The sequence below is a fragment of the Paramisgurnus dabryanus genome, chromosome 16 (assembly GCF_030506205.2).
Source record: "Paramisgurnus dabryanus chromosome 16, PD_genome_1.1, whole genome shotgun sequence".
Taxonomy (NCBI): domain Eukaryota; kingdom Metazoa; phylum Chordata; class Actinopteri; order Cypriniformes; family Cobitidae; genus Paramisgurnus; species Paramisgurnus dabryanus.
The window spans coordinates 35,654,853-35,677,402 of NC_133352.1; the positions used below are offsets into that span (position 1 = coordinate 35,654,853).

Here is a 22,550-nt window from a genome sequence, read left to right on the forward strand (position 1 = left end):
ACATAAACAAAGAGATAAAAAAAGAACAATGAAGCAGAACAGAGGTCTAAAGTCACAACAGAGAGTTCAAGTTACAGACATCACCAATGCCAACAGTAACGATATACAGTTTGATGTCCATAAATAATATTTCATAAAAATACACATTTCATGCAAGTAGTTAAAGATTATAGGTATGAATATGATGTAATGATGCTGTGCACTATGAGTTAACTTGGTGTCTGTCTACTGTTAACTTTAACCACCAGCTTACAAATTAACTTTTACTTATAACACTTTACAATAAGGTCACGCACCACAAAAGCGAGTGCATCCAGCAAATAGTTGAAGTATGAAAACATTTCTCAGTTGTTAAAGTCTCCATTTATTAACAAAAATACTAAATGTATAGCTAACAAGAACTAACAATGAACAATATATTTGACCATTTATTGATCTTTGTTAATGTTACCCTGGTGAAAATGAATATTTGTTACTATAATTAACCAATGTTTACCACAAATGAACCATGGTCTTACTTCATTCACCACTCACCACAGTTTAATCGTGGTTTTGGAAGTTAAACCATGATCTTAAAAATGATAATCAATACGCAAAGAAAATTGTTCCCATACAGCAAAAGATATATTTTTAAATAAATATAATTTTAAATATATTTAAAAATATACAAAATGGCCAGAAATATATGTGCTGGAATATAATTTTGGAATATGTTTATAAAAATTTATTTTTAACCACCAATTTTTTTGGTATCTTTTGGTATGTTTTGAGATTTTAAAAGGTTCTAATTAAATATATTTTCAACTGCAAAATGTATACTTATAATTTTATTTTTTATACAACATACTTATACATTTTATACAAACCTTTATATTTTGACCAAGAAAATATATATTTTTTGCTGTATGTGTTGTAAAATTAGTATATCATATATTTAATAATTAATAGTATAAATAATTAGTAATGTATTTGTTGCCCCTGAATTTTTTTAATTTAAAAATATATTAATTAAGCTTTACTTTCTACAAGATGTATTTAGCATAAACATATTTTTGGCCAAAGAAATTTATTTTTGCCATATGGGTTACTACACTTTTACTGTAATAAAACCATGGTTTATTTTTGTAAAGGTAATTAATACTAATATTGTGCTGTAATAATTTCCACAGATACAACTGTTGGTTTTAAATGGATTTGTAAATGTGGACACGAACATTAAGATGAATAAATGATGTAGAAAAATTGTTTTAAGACTTTATGCTAAGCAATGTTGTTAACCAATGTTTGATTGTGAAGTTTTATCAGTGTTTGAAACACTTCAATAAGTTTTCATTTTAGAGAAGTGTGTATACTCTCCTCCTTTACATAAGCTGATGGATGTGATTGTGTGGACTCTCTCACCCTCACACACACACACACACACACACACACACACACACACACACACACACACACACACACACACACACACACACACTCCCCCAGTGAGGGAGTGAGTTTGTAATTCATCAGTAAAGTCTCTCTCTCTTTCTCTCTCTCTCTCTCTCTCTCTCTCTCTCTCTCTCTCTCTCTCTCTGTCTCTCTCTCTCTCTCTCTCTCTCTCTCTTCATCAGACAGACACAGAGCACCATGACACGAGCAGCTCTGAACATCATCATCCTCTCTCTTCTTATTTTCTGCAGATCTTGTCAATGCCGCAAGCTTCTGGTTTTTCTCATCGATGGATTCAGATATGATTACATAGATGACTTACAAAACCTGGGTGGATTCAGAGAGATCGTGGAAAATGGTGTTAAAGTGGATTACATGACTCCAGATTTCCCCAGTCTGTCCTATCCAAACTATTATTCTCTTATGACAGGTCAGTCTTACTAAGATACTTTAAAGATTTTATTATTTTCTGTGTCTTGGGCAAAATGTAAATCACTGAGGTACAAATTATGGATTACTTATATTCATGCTGGGTAGCACAATGTTTTTAAATTTCAGGCCACATTCAAAAATATATTTCTTGATTTAATTCTTTGTATTAAATGATATAATTCTTGTACTGTTATATCTATGTTTTTAGAGTAAAGGCATGACATTAAAGCTTAAACAGGGACGTTCTCCAGTTTGGATTGTGTGAAATGTTATGAAATGTAAGAGGTTAAAGTAGGTTAACCCTCCGGGGTCTTTAATTGGTTACATATGTCTGTAAAACATACAATAATGCTGGTCTTGCACATCTTTTTTATTGTGTTTAACAAAGAAATAAATTCCTGATGTGAGATTACACCACACAATTAAAGTTAAGTGAGGAATATGGGTCACAGGAACAATAAGGATCTGTTATATCTGAGATCTGCTGGTTGTTTATTATTTGAACGGGGTTATTGAGTACAGGGGCCTGTTATTCCTCTCACCCCAAAGACAACAAAAAACATCAATGTTAGAAGATACTAAGGGGTAGTTAAAGGGATAGTTCACCCCAAAACAAAAAAATTGTCATTATTTACTCAGCCCCAATGTCTTTCTTTTTTTTTCAAAACCCAAATGCAGACTTTGTAAAAGTGTTGTTTTCTGGTTACTATGGGAGTGGATGGTGACCGCTGCTTCAAGCTTCAGAAGGACCAAAAACTACTAAACAACTCGTGCCAAATATTTTTAATGTCCTGAAGCCATAAAAAAAGTTTTAGTAAAAGCAAATTAAAATATAATTATGATCATTATAATCATGTGAGTGGATGTTGACCGCTTGGGTAACCACTTCCATAGTAACCAAAAAACACAAAGTAACAATAAAAAAAATTTGATCGGGTTCTGAAGAACAAAGAAAGACATTGAGGATCAAATGATATAAGGGTGAAAGAGTTTTTGTTCCTTTTATTTAATTATTTAACACTTATGGTATTATTATTATTATTATTATTATAGACCCTAATACTGTATGTTTTAAATAATAATAATAATTTTATTGCAGTGTTTATCTATTGTTGGCATCTTTTTGGTGCACAAAATTGCTGTCCAGCATTTTTGTTGCTTTTGTTTTAGGTCAGTTTAACTTTCAAAATGGACAAGGAAACAAATACTGAAGAAGTAAAATGGTAACTAAATGTTATGAAGCGAAGATGTCAGCAGTGTGTTAACAGTGTGTTATAATGTAACAAAGGTCAGCGGGCTTCAGCCAATCAGAACAGCTCAAATCTAAAGCTTTAATGCTTTGCTGATGGCAGTTGTTTTCTTTGGGCACATCCTCTGGCTCAGACAAACCAATGACTTCAACAATTATCTGTCTGCATTTATTTCTGTCCAAACCATCTTAGAAGAACTGTTATCAACACTTTATTCCCTTATATAATGCTTGTTATAAAAGGGGTTGTTATGAAGTGTACAGAAAAATATTACTTGACACTCGAAATGTTATCAAAACTTAGAAACACAAGCAGCAGAAACAGCAAAAAGGCTCAGATTTAGTTTAAATTTTAGTTACAGTTTCAAATATGCAGGGCATGCAAAACTTTCCATTTCTTGTTCATTGATTATCATCAACAATAAAATAAATAGAAATAGATTTTTTAAAGAAGTCAGTTGTTTTAAACTAATATTTTATCTGGGCTATACAATAAATAGAAAGAATTAACGATGATGGAAATATTATTTTATAGCAATCAGATTACATTCTTCTTCTTTTTTAATTATAACTTATTGAACATTTTACTTAAATCATTACACTGAACTTTCAGAAATAAAGGTACAAAAGCTGTCACTGAGGCAGAACCCTTTATTAAGGTTATAATGTATCATATAGATACAGATATACATATATATACTGACCGTCTTTCTACGCGATGCCCAGCAGTTGCCTGACCAGCGACCACCGGCAGAACCAGTTTAATTCACTTACCCGTTCACATACCCCGATAGTATTTATATATATAAATACATAAATAAATATATATGTATCTCTCTCAAGGGTTTTTTCCCTCCTAGGGGTTTTTTTCATCCCCTGGAGAGTCTGCCACCTTTGGCTTAACTTACTACTTTACTGTATACGTTACATTATTACTATGCTCGTTTTTCTATGCTTTTCATACATCTATTAATGTAAAGCTGCTTTGAAACAATTAACTATTGTGAAAAGCGCTATATAAATAAAATTGAATTGAATTGAATATATATATATATATATATATATATATATATATATATATATATATATATATATATATATATATATATGTTTTTTATATGTAGGTACTAATATGCTCTCATTAGGTCAAAGGTGTACTTTTCAAAGGGAACTGCTCCAGTGACAGCTTTTGTACCGTTATTCTGAGGGTGTAATATATGTTAAAAAGTGACCACGTTTAAATTTTTATGTCCATCAGGTTCTGACATCATGTGAATTATTTGCTAATTTTGCTTACATGATTTCACAAATGATCTATAATCTTAACATACATGACTTGATGAACCACTGCACATTCAACACAGCAGATTTTAGTGTTTAAAACCTTGTGGTTAATTTGAGGTTACTCGCTGGCGTCGGTCAGAAAAAGGCCCACCTCCGTTTCTATTTATGTGCCTAAATATAGCTTGTCAAATATTGCTTTTTGCTGTTTACTGTGTGCTAGGGTAAAATTCATCATCTGATTGGTTAAGAAGGTTAAAGCGTGTGTGAAGCCACACATTTTCAGGATATGGATTGGGCTGTAAAACACAAATTTATTTATACTCATTTACAGCTCAGTTGTTTCTACCATAAAAATGAGATTTCATGCTTATCAGACTTTAGATCCCAGTAATCTGTCTTCTGATGGGTAAGCTTCAATAAATCATAAATGTGTCTCAGACGGTGCAAAGTCTGCAAGCCAAAGTCAAATAAACGTAATAAAAACTTTATAACTTGACTATACAAACAATTCTCTCACTTGAATCAAATGCCCTGTAAATAAAAATGATTCTTTTTAAAGCAGTAACTTTACTCCTCACGTTGCAGGACGCTTCTGTGAAGTGCACCAAATGACTGGGAATTACATGTGGGATGAAGAATCCAATAAGGAATTTTTGATCGGGACGAATCCGGACAGCCGGCTGTCCCTGTGGTGGGATAACTCGGAGCCGCTTTGGGTGACCATGCAGAAACTAGGAAAAAAAGTCTACATGTACTTCTGGCCCGGTCAGTCGACCAAATGACTTCATGCTATGACGCTTACTGCAGTGTACAAGCAGTGCAAAATTGCCAATGGAATAAAAGTTAATAAAATAAGTTTACCTTTCTCATAAACACTACATTTAAGAGTATTTTTTTTTTGCTTTTTTTAACACTAATTTGCTTAAATTGTATATTTTCTTTCTATAATCTAGACTTATTTTCCTTGGTCATTTTGCTCATCAAGAAAATACATCTTAATTTAAGATTTTTTTAGATATTTTTACTGAAGACAAAAATACTAAGTAAGAAAGTATTATTTTGCAGTGAGAAAGGGCCCTATAAGGGTCAATGAATGGATGTGCTTAAATACGAAATGTTGCAAATGCATGCAGAAAATATATTTCACATTTCAAAAAGTATACAAGTACTGCCCCAATGACAGCTTGGGGCTGTTTGTTAACCATTTCTTCTGATGGTGTATAAACGCAGGTCTTTGAAATGTGTTTGTTGTGTTCATTCAGGTTGTGAAGTGTCCATTCATGAAGTGAGACCTACGTTCTGTGAGGAATATGTCTATAACCCGTCAGAGAAGAATCTCACAGACTCGATGGAGAACGCTCTGAATATGTTAAAGTATGAGAACCACCTCAGTTAATCATAAACAAATGAAGTTCAAATATTTCAACTTGTTTTTATAAGTTATGTCAACTTATCACAGGTCACGACCTCAAATAGTACACTGCAAAAAATGATTTTCAATTTTTGTCTTGTTTTCAGTAAAAAAATCTAAAAATTCTTAAAGGGGCCATGGCACAAGACTTTTTTAAGATGTCAAATCAATCTTTGGTGTCCCCAGAGCACAAATGTGAAGTTTTAGCTCAAAATACCATACAGATAATTTATTATAGCATGTTAAAATTGCCACTTTGTGGGTGTGTGCAAAAATGTGCTGTTTTGGGTGTGTCCTTTAAAATGCAAATGAGCGGATGAAATTCAAACACTGATCACAATGATGGTAGTTTGTTGCAATTAAAACTCAATTGTGCTTTTCTCTGCACTAAATGGCAGTGCTGTGGTTGGATAGGGCAGATTAAGGGGCGGTATTATTATAATAAGAGCTCTTTCTGACATCATTTCATCAATGTTTTTTCACATTTTCTAGGTGGATGAAGCACTGGGGACCCATCATAGGGATCATAGCACTTCAAAATGGAAAAAGACAGATTTTCATGCCATGGCCCCTTTAAATTAAGATGCTTTTTCTTGAGGAGCAAAAATATTTTTTAGACCAAAAATATCAAATGTGAGTGATTTTGTGCATCTTGAACATTTTTCTTAAACACTAAATTCAAGAAATGTTCAAGAAAAATATGCTTACCCCATTGGCAGATTTTTTTTGCTTGTTTTATGCACAAAATCACTTAAATTGAATATTTTAGACTTATTTTCTTGGGTCATTTTGCTCATCAATAAAAAGCATCTTAACTAAGATTTTTAGATATTTTTGCTGAAAACAAGACAAAAATACTAAGGAGATTTTTTCTTGAAAATATTTTTTAGCAGTGTAGGTTGAATTGACTTGCAAAACCAAGTTGTTTTGCACAAACATGAATCTTTCTGTTTTTTTTGTGAGGATTTGTTGTCAATAACTTTTCAATTTGTTTCTGTGTCTTTTCGTTATTCTCTTAATGCCTAAAGTCAACATGACAGAGCTTTTGCAAGCCCTCGTACTTGTGTAATGTGATGTGAAACATCTCCGCTCTGGTTTGTTTCAAACAGGAACAATAAAGCAGACATGGCAGCGATTTATTATGAGAAGATCGATGTTGAAGGACATCACTACGGTCCTCATTCTCCACAAATCCAGAGCGCCGTACGTTCACTGGACCAGGCCTTACAAACACTCAACCAAAAAATCAAGGTCTGTTTTTTCACAAGGGGAGGAAAGGAAATGTAGATGTTTGCTTTCTGTGTCACAGATTGAGATATTGACCTGTGCTTCTGAAACACATTTGTATTTTTTCAGGAAAAGAATATGAGAAATGATATAAACGTGGTCATGTTTTCTGACCACGGTATGACCCAGCTGAAGTGGATGGAGAAAGTTATCGAGCTGGACAAATACATTGATATGTCAAACATCATTAAAATGATGGACAGAGGACCGGTGGTGAACCTGTGGCCCAAACAAGACAAGTTTGAGGAGGTGACTTATAATCCTGACGCTGTCCTACTTTCATTTCTGCAGAATTTACATGAGATGTTTATTTACTTACCAAAACCTACTGCACTGCAAAAAAATGATTTTCAAAAACAAAATCTTAGTATTTTTGTCTTGTTTTCAGTAAAAATATCTAAAATTATTCTTAAATTTAGATGCTTTTTCTTGATGAGCAAAACAACCCAAGAAAATAAGTCTAGTTTTTAGACCAAAAATATCAAATTTTAAATGATTTTGTGCACAAAACATGCAAAAAATCTGCCAATAAGGGGAAGCTAATTTTTCTTGAATTTAGTGTTTAAGAAAAAAATTTTAAGATTTTTTTCTTTCCCCATTTGCAGATTTTTTTTGCTTTTTATGCACAAAATCACTTAAATTTAATAGTTTTGGTCTAAAAACTAGACTTATTTTCTTGGGTCGTTTTGCCAATGGGGTAAGCAAATTTTTCTTGAATTTAGTGTTTAAGAAAAATTTTCAAGATTTTTTTCTTTCCCCATTTGCAGATTTTTTTTGCTTTTTATGCACAAAATCACTTAAATTTAATAGTTTTGGTCTAAAAACTAGACTTATTTTCTTGGGTCGTTTTGCCAATGGGGTAAGCAAATTTTCTTGAATTTAGTGTTTAAGAAAAATGTTCAAGATTTTTTTCTTTCCCCATTTGCAGATTTTTTTTGCTTGTTTTATGCACAAAATCACTTAAATTTTATATTTTTGGTCTAAAAACTAGACTAATTTTCTTGGGTCGTTTTGCTCATCAAGAAAAAGCATTTTTTTGCAGTGTGTAGATGTCACTGCACTGCAAAAAATGACTTTCTTACTTAGTATTTGTATCTTGTTTTTCATAAAAATATCTAAAACTTCTTAAATCAAGATGAATTTTCTTAATGAGCAAAATGTCCTAAAAAAATAAGTCTAGTTTTTAAACGAAAAATATAGATTTCAAGTAAATTTGTGCTTAAAACAAGCAAAATAATAATAATAATGATAATCTTTTCTTGAATCTTTCTTGAATTAAGTGTTTAAGAAAAAAGTAAACTTATCAAGACTTTTTAGCTTGTTTTTGGCACAAATTCGATCAAATTTGATATTTTTTGGTCTAAAAAGCTAACCTATTTTCTTATTTTTTTTTTTTGCTCACTCAGACTTCATCTTAATTTAAGAACTTTTTGACATTTGTACTAAAAACTAGACAGAAATACAAACGTAGTGTGGGATGGTACTCTTTAAAAAGGTCCTAATATGTATAATTTAGGTACCAATATGAATACCTTAGATACCACTATGTACCTTTAAGGTACTTATATATATGCTTTAGATATAAAGCAGGTCACATCTGCTGTTTGTTTTAGTAATAGCAGGGATGTATACTGTCACATATAAGGAACTGGGATGGTATCCTTTAAAATGGTCATAATACGTACGCCATATACATCTGAGGTACTAATATGCACACTTTAGGTGTGTACTTTATGAAAGAGTATCACTCCACCTTTTATTTTCTAGTGTATTCAGTATGCTGTATTGTGTATACATTATGTGTATATTATTCCACTTCAGATATATCGAAACCTGAGCAAAGTGGACAACATGAAGGTTTATAAGAAGCAAGAGATTCCAGACAGATATCACTATAAAAACGGGAAATTTGTCTCTACGCTTACGCTTGTGGCAGAGCCCGGATGGTTTATCACAGAGGTTTGTCTTCAAGATGATCTATTTGGTGTTTGTAGTTGTTTTAGGATTATAACATCATAATAGTCATGCTTATCTATTTCATGGTTAGGGTTAAGCACACACCATAAAGTCATAATAATGGGACCCAGGATATAGCATCTGTGCAATATTCTATTGACCAATCAGCATTCAGGACCAGATGTGTTTTGTAATTATTCTTATCTGTGTGGTTATCATAAATCAACATTTACCAGCATTCGCACCTGCAGTTGATCCCAAATATGCACTGTGGAATTTTCCACTAACTTTCACACGTATCCTTTTGGACCTGTTTATCGGGCTGCTTTGTAATTTTCCGATAAAACCACCGATAAGGGAATTCACTGAAATCATGATTCAGTCTTGCACATAAAAGACCAAAAACAACAGACTTGCTGATGAGTGCTGGCCAAATACAGAATATCTCAGTGATGTGTCATAGGTTTACTACAAAAACAAAGCAAGATAATGAACCAAGACCTCAGTGTAATTTCAACTCAACAAAAACTTTTCTACATTTCTGCATTTGTTTCAGAATAAAGACAAACTGCCCTTCTGGAAAAATGGCACGGAAGGATGGCAACACGGCTGGCATGGTTACGATAATGAGTTCATAGACATGAGGGGATTTTTTCTGGCACAGGGACCAGGTAAAGCACAACATGGCCCACACCGTATACTGTATTATTATAAATGCACTATTGTTCACTATACAGTAAACCATTTCAAGAAAGCAACTTCGAATAAATGGCATAAATTATTTTATAAATAACAATCAATTTAATCGTGGTTGTTGTAATGAAAATGTTTTTTTCTTTCCAGACTTCAAGACGAATTTCCGTGCTGGCCCAATTCGATCAGTAGATGTGTATAATATTTTATGCAGGACACTGGGCATCGACCCTCTGCCCAACAACGGCTCCTGGCCCAGAGTGGAGTTTATGTTAAAGAGCTCAACAGGTGTCAAACCATTGGCTCTAATGTACAGCTGGCTTCTGCCATTACTGCTGTTTACACAGTCTCACATGCTGTAGGATATTCACAAGTGTTCAGAGGACTCACATTCACATAGAAATGAGAAGAATATCTCAACCATACTATATTTTTTGGCTTTAATGCAAAATACTTTCAATGAAAAGACACTTTTTAGTCTGCCTTTTGCATCTTTCTATTTCTATTTTGACTTCTCAATGTCACTTGATGCTAAAGAAACAGATGAACCAACTTGCACATTTGCAATATACTGAAGAATTTATATTTTAGAAACATTATAAGAACTTGAATGGTATCATATTCTTGCATTTTATATTTTTATTAATCTATGTCTATTATTGTGTGAATAAGTGCTGTATGCAGTTTTTCTGTATAGAACACAGTGAAAAGACTTTTATTTATAATTAGGCCTAGTATAAAATGTAATAGTTCCTCTATTGCCACCTTCCTCTCATGCTCTGTAAAGTTTTAAATGTTTAGTAAAGCATTACATGTGCTTTATTTTCTACTCATAAAAGCGCACGCTTTTCTCAAGAGTTTTTTCTCAAAAATATTTTTTTTCTGTTATTTATAGCTGGACTTTTATTCTATAATTAGAATGCTGAACTGCAGTGCATTTATTTATTAAAATCTAAAGAGCTTTTCCGCCACCTGCTGGTCTGGAGGCGCACCTGTCCCTTTATTTAATGTCATATTATACACAGATTCGATTAAAAAAATCATTATCAAGCTATTAATTCAAATAAACTAGCATTTTTTTTAACAGCGGAAATTATTTATATGCGACTTTAGTTGCGTTGCAAATGCGCCGCAGAAAAAAATTAGACGTGCTCTATATAATGAAGGCACATGTTTCGACCACAGGGTGGCGCCAAAAGACAAAAGAAAATTAATAAAAACGTTAACATATACTTTTATTTACTAGGTTTTCGGGGAAGCGTACAAATATACATTTTATTGCAAACACAACACGTGGTATTACCACGGTGTTTTTAGACATATAACATAATATAATCTGGAATATAGGTCTATACAATGGTAACATATATGAATTTGACAGTAATGCACAACAATAGTAACATCAATGTTATTATTGAAGTATATTTAAACCTTATTAAATTATAATAAAAAGGGCATCATAAACATTATTTTAAAGAAACCCTTTTTAATTTAGAAATTCTAAAAAACCTGTAAAGGAAAGCAGCAACACGGGATTCTGTTTGAATTACTCCATTTGAACGAATCTAACAATGTGTGTTCGACTTCATGCTGCACCGCAAGAACTGACAGGGGGATGACGCCAAAGTACCGCGAGAATGAGGTTTAGAAATTAGACTTCTTTGTACGGTTTCTCGAATCGCTCTCGCGGTACTTTGACGTCATCCGCCTGTAATTTCTTGTAGCACCGCATAAGGCCGAACAAGCCTAATAACGTTGGCGAAAGGAAGAATAACTTTTTGTATTTATTTATTTTTTTGGCGCTTCTTACTTTTTTATTAAATGTTTGAAAGAACAGAAAACAAATTGGGCGAAGACTTACCTCATGAATAATATTACAATAATGCTGACGTTGCTAGGTTACCTTCCGCTAGCGCACGTCACGTGCCTGATGAATATTTATAACTCAACCCTTTTTTGACAGTGCGATTCGTTTATTAGCCGGCTGACTACCGCCCACTCACTAACGTCAGTCTTTTAGCGAATCGATTAGGTCGAACGTGCCACCTTCAGCAGAGGAGACTATAGGTAAATCTACTGGGATGAAGAAAAAGAAAATGGTTCCATGGTGGTCAGAGGGGTGCAAAGAAGCAGTTAAAGCAAGGAATAAGGCATTTAAAATTATTAAATCAAATCACATATTCAGTAATTTAATAGAATATAAAAAAGCACAGGCCAAAGCCAAAAGAGTTATTTGTGAGGCCAAAAGGAAATATTGGAGAGACTTTTGCAGCAATATTGGGTCTGAAATTAAGGTTAGTGACGTATGGGGAATGATAAAGAAAATGGGAGGCATCAGAAGGGACTTAACCATACCAGTAATAAAAGGAAATGACATTGAGGCAGTAACTAATTCAGAAAAGGCAGAGGTACTGGCTAGAGCATTTGTTAAGGTACATAGCACACAAAATTTATCCAATGAAGAGTTAATGTGGAGAACAAAGGTGATTAAGGAAAACAGGAGTAATTTGGAGAGGAAAATCACAGGTGACACTGCAATTGATAGAAATTTCTCATTATTTGAACTAAAAAGAGCTTTAATAGGTGCTAAGAATACTTCGCCAGGGAAAGATGATGTGTGTTACAAAATGATAGAGCAACTATCTGATGTGGCTAAGTGTGTTGTTTTAAAATTGTATAATAAGATATGGGAGCAAGGGAAGTTGCCTAGAATGTGGAAACACTCTGTTGTAGTTCCCATAGGTAAGCCAGGCAAGGACAAAACAGAGGTTAAAAGCTATAGACCAATAGCTCTTACATCCAACATGTGCAAAATAATGGAGAAAATGATTACTTTAAGACTAGGATATTTAATTGAAAAAAAAGGACTGCTCTCCCCTCACCAGAGTGGATTTCGTAGTGGTCGCACAACAATGGATCCAATTATTTGTCTAGAAAATGAAATTAGGAAAGCTCAAGTAAGTAAAGAATCTGTTTTGGCTATACTGTTTGATATTGAGAAAGCATATGACATGTTGTGGAAGGAGGGGCTTTTAATTAAGTTAAATAATATGGGTATAGGTGGCAGGATGTTTAACTGGATTCAAGACTTTTTAAATAATAGAACCATAGAGGTAAGAGTAGGGATGGAGTTTTCAAGTATATATTCAATAGAGAATGGTACCCCACAAGGAAGTGTATGTAGTCCAATGCTTTTTAATATAATGATTAATGACATTTTTAGTAGAATAGATCAAAGGATGGGTAGAGCATTGTATGCTGATGATGGGGCATTATGGGTGAGAGGTAGGAATATTGATAATTTGAAGATTAAAATGCAATCAGCAATTGATAAGGTTGAAAAGTGGTCACATGAGTGGGGCTTTCATCTATCTATTGAAAAGACACAGTTTATATGTTTTTCCAAAAAAAGAACGAACCCTATTATAGATCTCAAAATGTATGGGCAGCAACTTAAGCAAGTTGAAAGTATAAGATATCTGGGGGTATGGTTTGACGTTAAGCTAAATTTCAAAATACATATTCAAAAAATGATAGATAAGTGCAAAAAAGGTATAAATATACTGAAGTGTTTAGCAGGGTCTAGTTGGGGAGCGTCGGGCATGTCATTGAAAAGGATTTATACTGCACTGATTCGTTCTGTTTTTGATTATGGAAGCATAGTTTATAGTTCAACAAATAAAACCTCATTGCAAGAACTAGATAGAGTACAGGCCAAGGCACTTCGAATATGTTGTGGTGCGTTCAGGACAACACCTATTCCAGCATTACAAGTAGAAGTAGGAGAAATGCCTTTAGATCTCAGGAGATTAAAATTAGCCATGTCTTATTGGACAAATCTGAAAGGACATGAAGAAACACACCCTACAAAGAAGGTGTTATTAGAATGCTGGGAGTATGGGCGCCCATCAGGCAGTTTTGGGTGGCATGGGAATAGGCAGGCAAAAAATATGGAAATTGACAAAATTGCATGTAGTAAAACTATTAACATACCAACAATCCCACCCTGGATGTTTTGTTTTCCTAGGGTGGATTTGGAGGCTAATAACATTATTAAATCAGGGATGTATCAAAATGTTCAGCAATATATTGATATAATGTATGATGATGATACAGTTCAGATTTTCACAGATGCATCAAAAAATCAGACCGGGAAAATAGGGGTTGCAGTACACATTTCAAAGTATAATGTTAATATTAAAAAAAGGGCAACTGATCATCTGGCCATTTTTACAGCAGAAATGGTAGCAATAATTCTGGCTCTACAATGGGTGGAAGAAGTAAAACCCAATAAGGTGATTATCTGTTCAGACTCAATGTCCTCACTAGCATGCATTCAGAGTGGAAAGTCTACATGTAGACAGGATCTATTAGATGAAATTAATCAACTCATTTTTAAAATAAATCAACAGAGCACAAGAGTAGAATTTATATGGGTTCCTGCACATAGGGGAGTGGAGGGGAACGAGAAGGCAGACATGCTGGCCAAGGAAGCTGTTACATCAGAACTGGTTGAAATAAATATCACGTTAAGCAGATCAGAAATTAAAAGTATTATTAAGGACAAAATTAACAGAATATGGCAGGAGAGATGGGATAAGGAGGGAAAAGGTAGACACTTGTATAACATACACAAAGAGGTTACAACTAGTAAAATTAGTGGATTGGAAAGACAGGAGGAAACATGGTTTTCAAGACTGAGGATGGGACATACAAGTTTAAATAGTGGATTACATATTATAGGAAAACATCAGACTGGAATATGCACAAATTGTGGAGTAACAGAAAATGTAAAACACATACTTCTAGAATGCACACAATACACCAGGGAAAGGGAAAACATGAAGAAAGCGGTAAATAAAGACTTAACAATGGAAAACTTATTGAGTGTAACCAGTACACAGTCCTCAGTTAGGGCGGTTATAGCTTTCCTTAAAGAAACCCAATTAGCAAGTAGAATTTAGTTTTCATCCTTTAGTTTGTTTTTTATTTTATTTTTTTTATTTTTTTTATTATTTTTTTTTTTTTATATAAGTATTTTTATTCCATCCCAATGTGATCACACCTCAGTCCAGTAGATGGCGGTAATGCACATTGATTGCAAACTGCCAATAAAACTCATCGAAGAAGAAGAAGAAGAAGAAGAACGTGCCACCGTCAACACTACGCTTTTAATATTCACGAGCCGTGCCATCGCCATAGTAGGACTAGCAAATTTGCATTCAGAGAAGCAGCGGAGGCGATCGCGCCTGTCAACACGACCCTGACGGATTGTGAAAAACTCTTATTTTGATACATTTTGGATCAGCCGCGATTTGCAGTGTTCAGTGATCGTATCGGGACCTTATCGCGCTGTTTTGTATTCGAGGTTTGGAAAGTTGGAGTCATCGCGCGATATCGCGCTGTTGTTGTTATCGGGCGCTATTTTCCTGCCGCTTTTATGTACGGTATCAGAGTTGTTTTCCATAACTTGATTCCGTCCCCTTGATTGCACTTGAATGCTTATGCTTTTATTTGGAGGATTTGAATTAGCAGCCCTCTAAGCTGCCCTACAGCCAACTAGGTTATTCACCGATGATCCTCTCTGCTGACTAGTATCACTTGCAACAAATGTAACAGATGTTCCAAATGCAATCCGTCGGATGAAACATTGTATCATTCGTACCCGCCAAAGTGCACATGCATTTGTGTCGATACTGGATTATACGTCTCATTCCAAATGCACCGTCTAGTGCACAGATGCATGTGTGTTTTATGTGTGTCCCTCTGGATTTGATGCACACATTGTGATGAGTGAAGTCTGGCCTTTGGACTCAATGGGCATGCAGTCTCACCTCTGTTGTTGTGATGATGCACATGTGAGGAAATGTCATTTTCAGCAGCAGCATCATGCATCCTCCTGATGGCCGAAACAGCAGCATCAGCAGCCGGTTGGGTGTCCTCATGCCCAGCGCCGTTTACCCCTCTCTGGTTGTGGGCATCGCGGCGGCGGTGCTCGCCTTTCAGCTCGGCTCTGGGGGTCTCACTCTCACCTCGTTTTTCCTCAAACTCTTTATTTATGTGTCCTTCGCGTTGTTCTGTTTTCTCCTGGGGAGCTTTGTGCTGCTGGTGAGGAAAAGTCCCCCCAAAATCAGCAGATTTGACACGGCTAAAAGACAGTCAGTACAGCTGCTGGAGTTATTTGAGAAGTTAATGGTAAGTGTTAATGTCTACTACACAAACACACACAGACTCTCTTCTGATCTATGTGATTGCATGTTTTAGTTTTATAAATATGATGGATAGACACTTCAAACACGCAGTGCACTTCAAAAGAAGACAAATGATGGATTCAGCAGCCAGGCGCATAGATTGATGAACGGATGGATGGATAGACAGACAGAGGTTTTACGTGAACTGTAAAAGAGGAATTATAGATGTGACGACCAGTTACAGTGAAAAAAATACACAATTTCCCTTTAGGACCATTAAAGTAATTTCTTAGCCATTAAGCACCTAAATATTGACCTAATGACAATAATTTGTATGTTTATTATATATTCATCTTAGTTTATTCTTAATGGTTATTTCTTTTTTATTCTTATTTTAATATGATACCATGTTATAGTATTGCAGTTAAGTGTTTTAGATTGAAGTGGACATAAAAATAAATCTTTAGTGTCCCTAGAGTACGTATGTGAAGTTCTATCTCAAAATACCGCACAGATAATTTATCATAAGATGTTAAAATTGCCATTTTGTAGGTGTGAGCAAAAATGTGCCGGTTTTGGGTGTGTCCTTTAATATGCAATTGAGTTAATCTCTGCACTAAATGACAGTGCTGTGGTTGGATAGTGCAGATTAAGGGGCGGTATTATTGTAATAAGATGCCCTTCTGACATCACAAGGGGAGCCAAATTTCAATGAGCTATTTTTTCATGTTTGCAGAGAAAAGTTTACCAAAACTAAGTTACTTTGTTGATCTTTTTCACATTTTCTAGGTTGATTCAAACACTGGGGACCCAATTATAGCACTTAAACATGGAAAAAGTCAGATTTGGATGATATGTCCACTTTAATGTTTCTTTATTTGAGAAAATATTTAATGCAGTAACATAAATAATATTTGATACCTTTTAATTTGAAGTCACAATGAAATTAAAATTAAAAACTCTATTTTTATTTCAGAATATTGTAGTATTTTTTTTTTACAAAGGATTTATCTGTGAGTCTTTTTACTTGTGTTCATATGGTATGGTGGGTGGGCGGGGTCCGGGAAAAGATTGCAGCGATTAGCAATTGCATGAACAAACTTCCAACGATTGAATCTATTCTCGGTAGACAAATTCAAGTCTAGCCCCATCTTTATTATTTCAAAAGCTGTTTCACAACGGGGAAAATAAGACAATCACTACTTTCGTTTCAAGCCGACTTTATTACAGTAATAATAATGAGAAGTTATGAAATGAGCTTTGTTTTCTTTCATGAACAATACATTCTTATTAATTATATATATTGGACAAACATGACCTTGACAGAAGTCACAAACACTGGACTTTGTATAAAAAATAGTTTACAGTAGGGATGCGTAACGATTAATCGCGATTAATCTATAGCAGAATAAAAGATTTTGTTTACATCATATATATGAGTGAACTGTGTATAATAATTTGTATAGATAAATGCATACGCATGTTTATATTTAAGGAATGTTTTCATGTATATACATTTGTATATTTATGTATAATTTATAGTATTATAATATATTATTATATTAATATCTATTTTTTCTTGAAATTATACATGCATGTGTGCATATTTTTTATATACATAATTATTATACACAGTTCACACATATATATGATGTAAACAAAAACTTTTATTCTGCTATAGATTAATCGCGATGAATCGTTATGCATCCCTAGTTTACAGATCAGTCAGACTTAAACCTCATTTATCCACATAAAAGTGCTGCTTTTGCATTATGAATGTATATTTCGTTTTTTAATTTCTGATTTTTAAACCTTTGCCGTTGATATTAAAATGTCTATGCCGGGTTTTAAAATGAGGTTTTCTTCATGATCAATATTGTGTGCATGAGTAGCTTATTGTATAATACTTAACCATCTTCCTGTGTGATGGATAGGGCCGGTTCTGTGGGCCTTTGCTGGATTTTTCTCAGACCAGGAGGGTCGTGGTGTCTCTCAATGTGGATAAAGCTCTTAAAGAAGGTGAGTAAGAAGGTTCACGCCAGTAGGAATCATGGCAATCCACAATCTTAAGTTGATTGAACCGTTTTATTTTCTTCCTTGTTGTTGTGAATAATGCACATTCGCCTGTGACTTCAGTATGTAAACAGGAAATTGTTATGTGATTAAATTGGCACCCTCTAGGTTTAGATGGTCTGACTCATAACTAGTCCTTGTTTGATCAGTGATTTACTCAAATCTCTGCGTTGGATCATTATAATGGAAAATGGTTTGTCACAAGCCAGACTGTCTTACTGATTTGCCATCTGTAGCTGCAGCTCTCTCAAAAGACAAGAAAATAAATGAGCAAATTTCATGCTGTAATCTTTTATTCAATGCAATCAGTTTAATGGGTAGTGAGAGAGAGAAAGAAAGAGAAAGAGAAAGAGAAAGAGAGAATGCTTCAAGAAGTCATCCAGTCTGTTGCAATGACTGAGAAACACGAAAGAGTTTTGTTGTCTTTGATGATGAAATCGGCAGCTGTCTTGGTCTGTTGTGAAATTACCTTGCTATTTTTATCCAAAATGACTTGCGGTGCATTCAGCAGATACATTTGATTATGTTGTGTTTTTTGGGGGGTGGAGGGGAATTTAACCTGTTGTTGGAACCCTGTTCCATTTGTTGACCAACAGGAGTCTTCATAACCATTTATTTTGTCAAAGGCACATACATATTTTATCTAGCAGTTGTTTCTAAGTCACAGAGTCTATGGCTGCATCTGGAAGCTATAAAATGTTGCCATCAGATGATGCATTGCAAGGCAGGAAGGCCTCAAAGCATGTCCGAATCCAATGTTTGCTTTATGTCTCCTCAGATACCTTTATCAGGTTGATTTTTGAAGGCAGCGTAGATGTATCATTCACTGCATTCCCACAATGCTGTTTGTGTGCATGAGGAAGGTGATTGGTTGAGGATTGAGCTCAATAAAATAAAATGGTGGAAACTGGTTTTGTATAAATTTACTTCCAATTCCTACTGAAAAATCCAGCTAAGACCAGTATAAGCTGGTTTAAGTTGGCAGTAGCTGGCTTAAGCTGGTCCTCCCAGCCTGGCAAAGCTGGTCAAGCTGGTGGATCATCTGGTCTTCCAGCCTGACGAGCTAAGTCCATCTAGACCAGCTTAAAAGGTGACCAAAACACAGATAGACCAGCTTAAAAAAGTGACCAAAACACAGACCAACTTGCTACTCCATCAAAACCAGCTAAAACCATCTGGCTAAAGCTTATGCTGGTCTTAGCTGTATTTTTCAGTAGGAATACCATTTGATTGCATTTCTAGCAAGAAATGAGTGTTGTTGTTTGACATGACGCGTGATGCACATATTTTGACATGATGAGCCACACGCATGACGGGATAAATACATGTTTTGACGAGCTTCGCATTGTGCACCCTCGAAAAAGACCGTCTGCCACAGATAGTCAGGAAACCTTGGATGCAGCATGTGTTGATACTTGACTTGAATTAACATTTAAAAATGATACTGTAAAGCCTACATAGCATAAACAAACAAACTCCTCAGTCCCATAATCATCTTTTTCATAGTTATTTATTCACAATCCAACCATAATAAAATAACACATAAATAGGCTTCTTTGGTAGCAAGTGCATGTGGGTATATTACAATGGGCAAACACTTTTAAGTACCTCACAAGTGGATTTAGAAACACATTGGGTTTATATATTATATCTAAAGCATCAAAACAGTGACATAGGCCAGCTCCTAAAACACAGCCAGAAATCACCATTAATCTTACACCCAACATTTAACAATAAAAACACATCATCCATAAATACATGCATTACCCAAATATCAAATACACTACAATACATTTAAATACATGCATTACTTAAATACCGAATACACTACAATACATTTAAATACATCAAAGCACAAAAACATTTACAAAACATCGTAACAATGCACTATAGCTACACATCACATACCTGGCAGCAGCTACAACAAATGTCTCATCGCACAGGTACAACCCTTCATCATTGCCTGCATGACATATCCAAATATACGCAATTACACCACATGTCATGCATTTAAAAAAACATTACCTTACATATTAAAATTCACTCTACCTTAAATAAGGAAGAACACAGCCACCAAACGGCGTTGTCTACTCGGCGTTGTTTACTCGCGTGCACACCGCCATTACAACTCCATTCATAAAAAAACACTCCATGCTTACTACCGTAATCCCCCTATATAATTGGATTACCGTAAATGCATATGGGAGTACCCCTATTTACCGTAAATGCATTACAGCGGTCACGACCATTACAATACAGTATTATTTTTAGGAAGTATCCATGTCAAAAATCCTTCACCTATTTAAATGTTTTTCAAATGATTCATTCAGAAGTTTTAATCATCATTAATTCACCCTCGCGTCTTTCTAAACCTACATTGCTGTTTTCTGTGCATCACAAAATGAAGAAATAAGACTATTAGAAATCTTCCTTCAAGTCTTATTGTCTTATAATATGCATCATGTGTACTACCACTTATGACATGAAGATGATACTCATCATTGGTTCTTGTATCATATGATATAAGTTTTAGTGCTAGGAAAAGATTAATCGTGATTAATCGCATTTAAAATAAAAGAGATTTTTTGCGTGTGTGTGTACTGAGTATAATTATTATGTATATTTAACCGCACACACATACATATAGTCATTTGAGATTTAATTTTTTTTTTATTTATATAATAAATATAATATAGAATATTTAAAAACATATATAAATATATATACACATGTAAATGTTTCTTAAATACATACATGAATGTGTGTGTATTTATATATGCATAATAATTACACACAGCACACACACACACGCATATACTATGCAAAAAAATTAAAGATTTATCGCGATTAATCTTTTCCCAGCCCTAATAAGTTTACCTCATGAAAATTAACCATGATTTTATTAAAGTAAAAGTGTAGTTACCATGATTTTGGTGTATTTATTCATTACCATTTACTTCAAAACTGTGGTTAAACTATGGTTACTGTAGTGATTTCTTGTGACTATAACCTATAGTAACAAATTTTTTTTTTTTTATTTGAAGTAAAACCTTACTGAAAAAACCTGGTCTCCAAGCCTGATTTTAGCTAGTTCAGATGGTTTAGCAGGCTGGATTAAGAGGGGTTTTGGACACTTTTTAGCTGGTCAGGCTGGAAGACCAGCTGACCCACCAGCTTAAACCAGCTTAGCTAAAATGGTTTTAGCTGGTTTAAGCTAGTCCTCCCAGCCTGATCATCAAAAACCAGCCTCCTACACAAGCTAAAACCAGCTTAAACCAGCCGGCTGTTTTTTTTTTCAGTAGGGAACCCATGGTAATTTCCGTAATGGAAGGTGACTCATCAACTGTTTTTAGGGGGCTTTTTGTTTGTGTTTTCAGTGTATGGAAGATCCGTCTTAAATTCCTTCTTTTATTTCAAGAGAAAAAAACCTCGTGCAGGTTTGAAGAGAAACGAGGGTGACTAAATGCACATTTGATAGTGAGTTAACTCTTTTAATGATCTACTCTGAGAGCAGCCCTGGAGTTAATTCACATTTAAGCTCTGACAGTCACAAGAGTCTGTGTTCCTGTGCTCAGAATCTCACTGGATTTCTCTCAGCGCTTTAGATTCCAGGAGCAGATCAGAGAACAGCATTATGGGTAAAGTCCTACAGAAAGTATTCAGAAAATTACACCACACTGAATACCACTAAAGCTTTTCTCAGAACTTCACTTTACAACAAGACTTTCTGGAATTACATTTAACCAGTTAGTGCCAAGGCCTTTTTTGTGCCGCTGCATGTCCAGGAAATTAAAAGCGCAACAGATCTCTTAGCATCTTCTGTTTTCGTGCTGAGCTTATGATAACAATAGTTGATTGTGTAGCACAGATAACACAACTGCTTCATATCGGTTGAATCACACAGGATGATGTCATACATGGGAGAGATAAAAGGTATCAAATTTGCACGCTCTTTAAACTGGTTTCTATTGGCTCCTAGTCACATGAGTTGTTTTAAAGCAGCTAATAACATGAACATGTATTCAAATAATGTGCATGTTATTCTGTAATGCTTCAACCGAATTGTGCAGTAGAGAATAAGATCTGTGATTATAATAATGAGCATGCTTACACGGTTTTATCCCCTTAGCGTTCAGTACACTAGAGACCCTGTTACCAATACAAAGCTAACACAGATGACTGTTGAGCAATGGGTCCACCCGGGTTCTAGTAACAGAGGGTCATTTATACAAAACACATGCATGTTTCTCTACAACACACACAATGTATTCTGCTAGCCACAAATTTAACAAGTTTGTATGAATGGCTTTGGGTGGAGATGATGGGTTTGCAAGGTTTCCGGCCTTTTTATCAAAATTTTGGCAGACACTTATCCAAAGGGACATATTACAAGATCTACATTTTTTTGTCAGTATGCATGTTCCTTGTGTTCAACTTAATTATTAGTCGTGACTCATTGTTTACAGAATAAAAGTATTTGTTAACATAATATATATAGGTGTACTGCATGCATGCATATATACATTTAAGAAATATTTGCATG

General features: G+C 34.5%; 2 protein-coding genes across 2 annotated transcripts in view; both read left to right on the top strand.

The window, feature by feature from the left end:
* Positions 1-1,594: 1,594 nt before the first annotated feature.
* Positions 1,595-10,589, top strand: enpp6 (ectonucleotide pyrophosphatase/phosphodiesterase 6). Its single transcript, XM_065242205.2, has 8 exons — positions 1,595-1,861; positions 4,982-5,161; positions 5,659-5,770; positions 6,917-7,058; positions 7,164-7,343; positions 8,916-9,053; positions 9,607-9,721; positions 9,894-10,589. The coding sequence occupies exons 1-8, from the start codon at positions 1,630-1,632 to the stop codon at positions 10,103-10,105; spliced, it is 1,311 nt and encodes a 436-aa protein (XP_065098277.1). The 5' UTR covers positions 1,595-1,629; the 3' UTR covers positions 10,106-10,589.
* A 4,377-nt stretch (positions 10,590-14,966) lies between these two features.
* The window catches only part of snx25 (sorting nexin 25), a 45,659-nt gene continuing 38,075 nt past the window's right edge, over positions 14,967-22,550 (top strand). The window contains exons 1-2 of the mRNA XM_065242219.2: positions 14,967-15,938; positions 17,869-17,953. Coding sequence (XP_065098291.1) covers positions 15,633-15,938; positions 17,869-17,953 — 391 coding nt within the window. The 5' untranslated portion in view covers positions 14,967-15,632. The remainder of the gene's footprint in view (positions 15,939-17,868; positions 17,954-22,550) is intronic.

Bases quoted from the DNA above. Each gene is read 5' to 3' on its own strand.
- enpp6 (XM_065242205.2), top strand. From the start codon at position 1,630: ATGACACGAGCAGCTCTGAACATCATCATCCTCTCTCTTCTTATTTTC. The intron at 7,059-7,163 runs GTCTGTTTTTTC...GTATTTTTTCAG, and splicing joins CACTCAACCAAAAAATCAAG to GAAAAGAATATGAGAAATGA. The intron at 9,722-9,893 runs GTAAAGCACAAC...TTTTCTTTCCAG, and splicing joins TTTTCTGGCACAGGGACCAG to ACTTCAAGACGAATTTCCGT.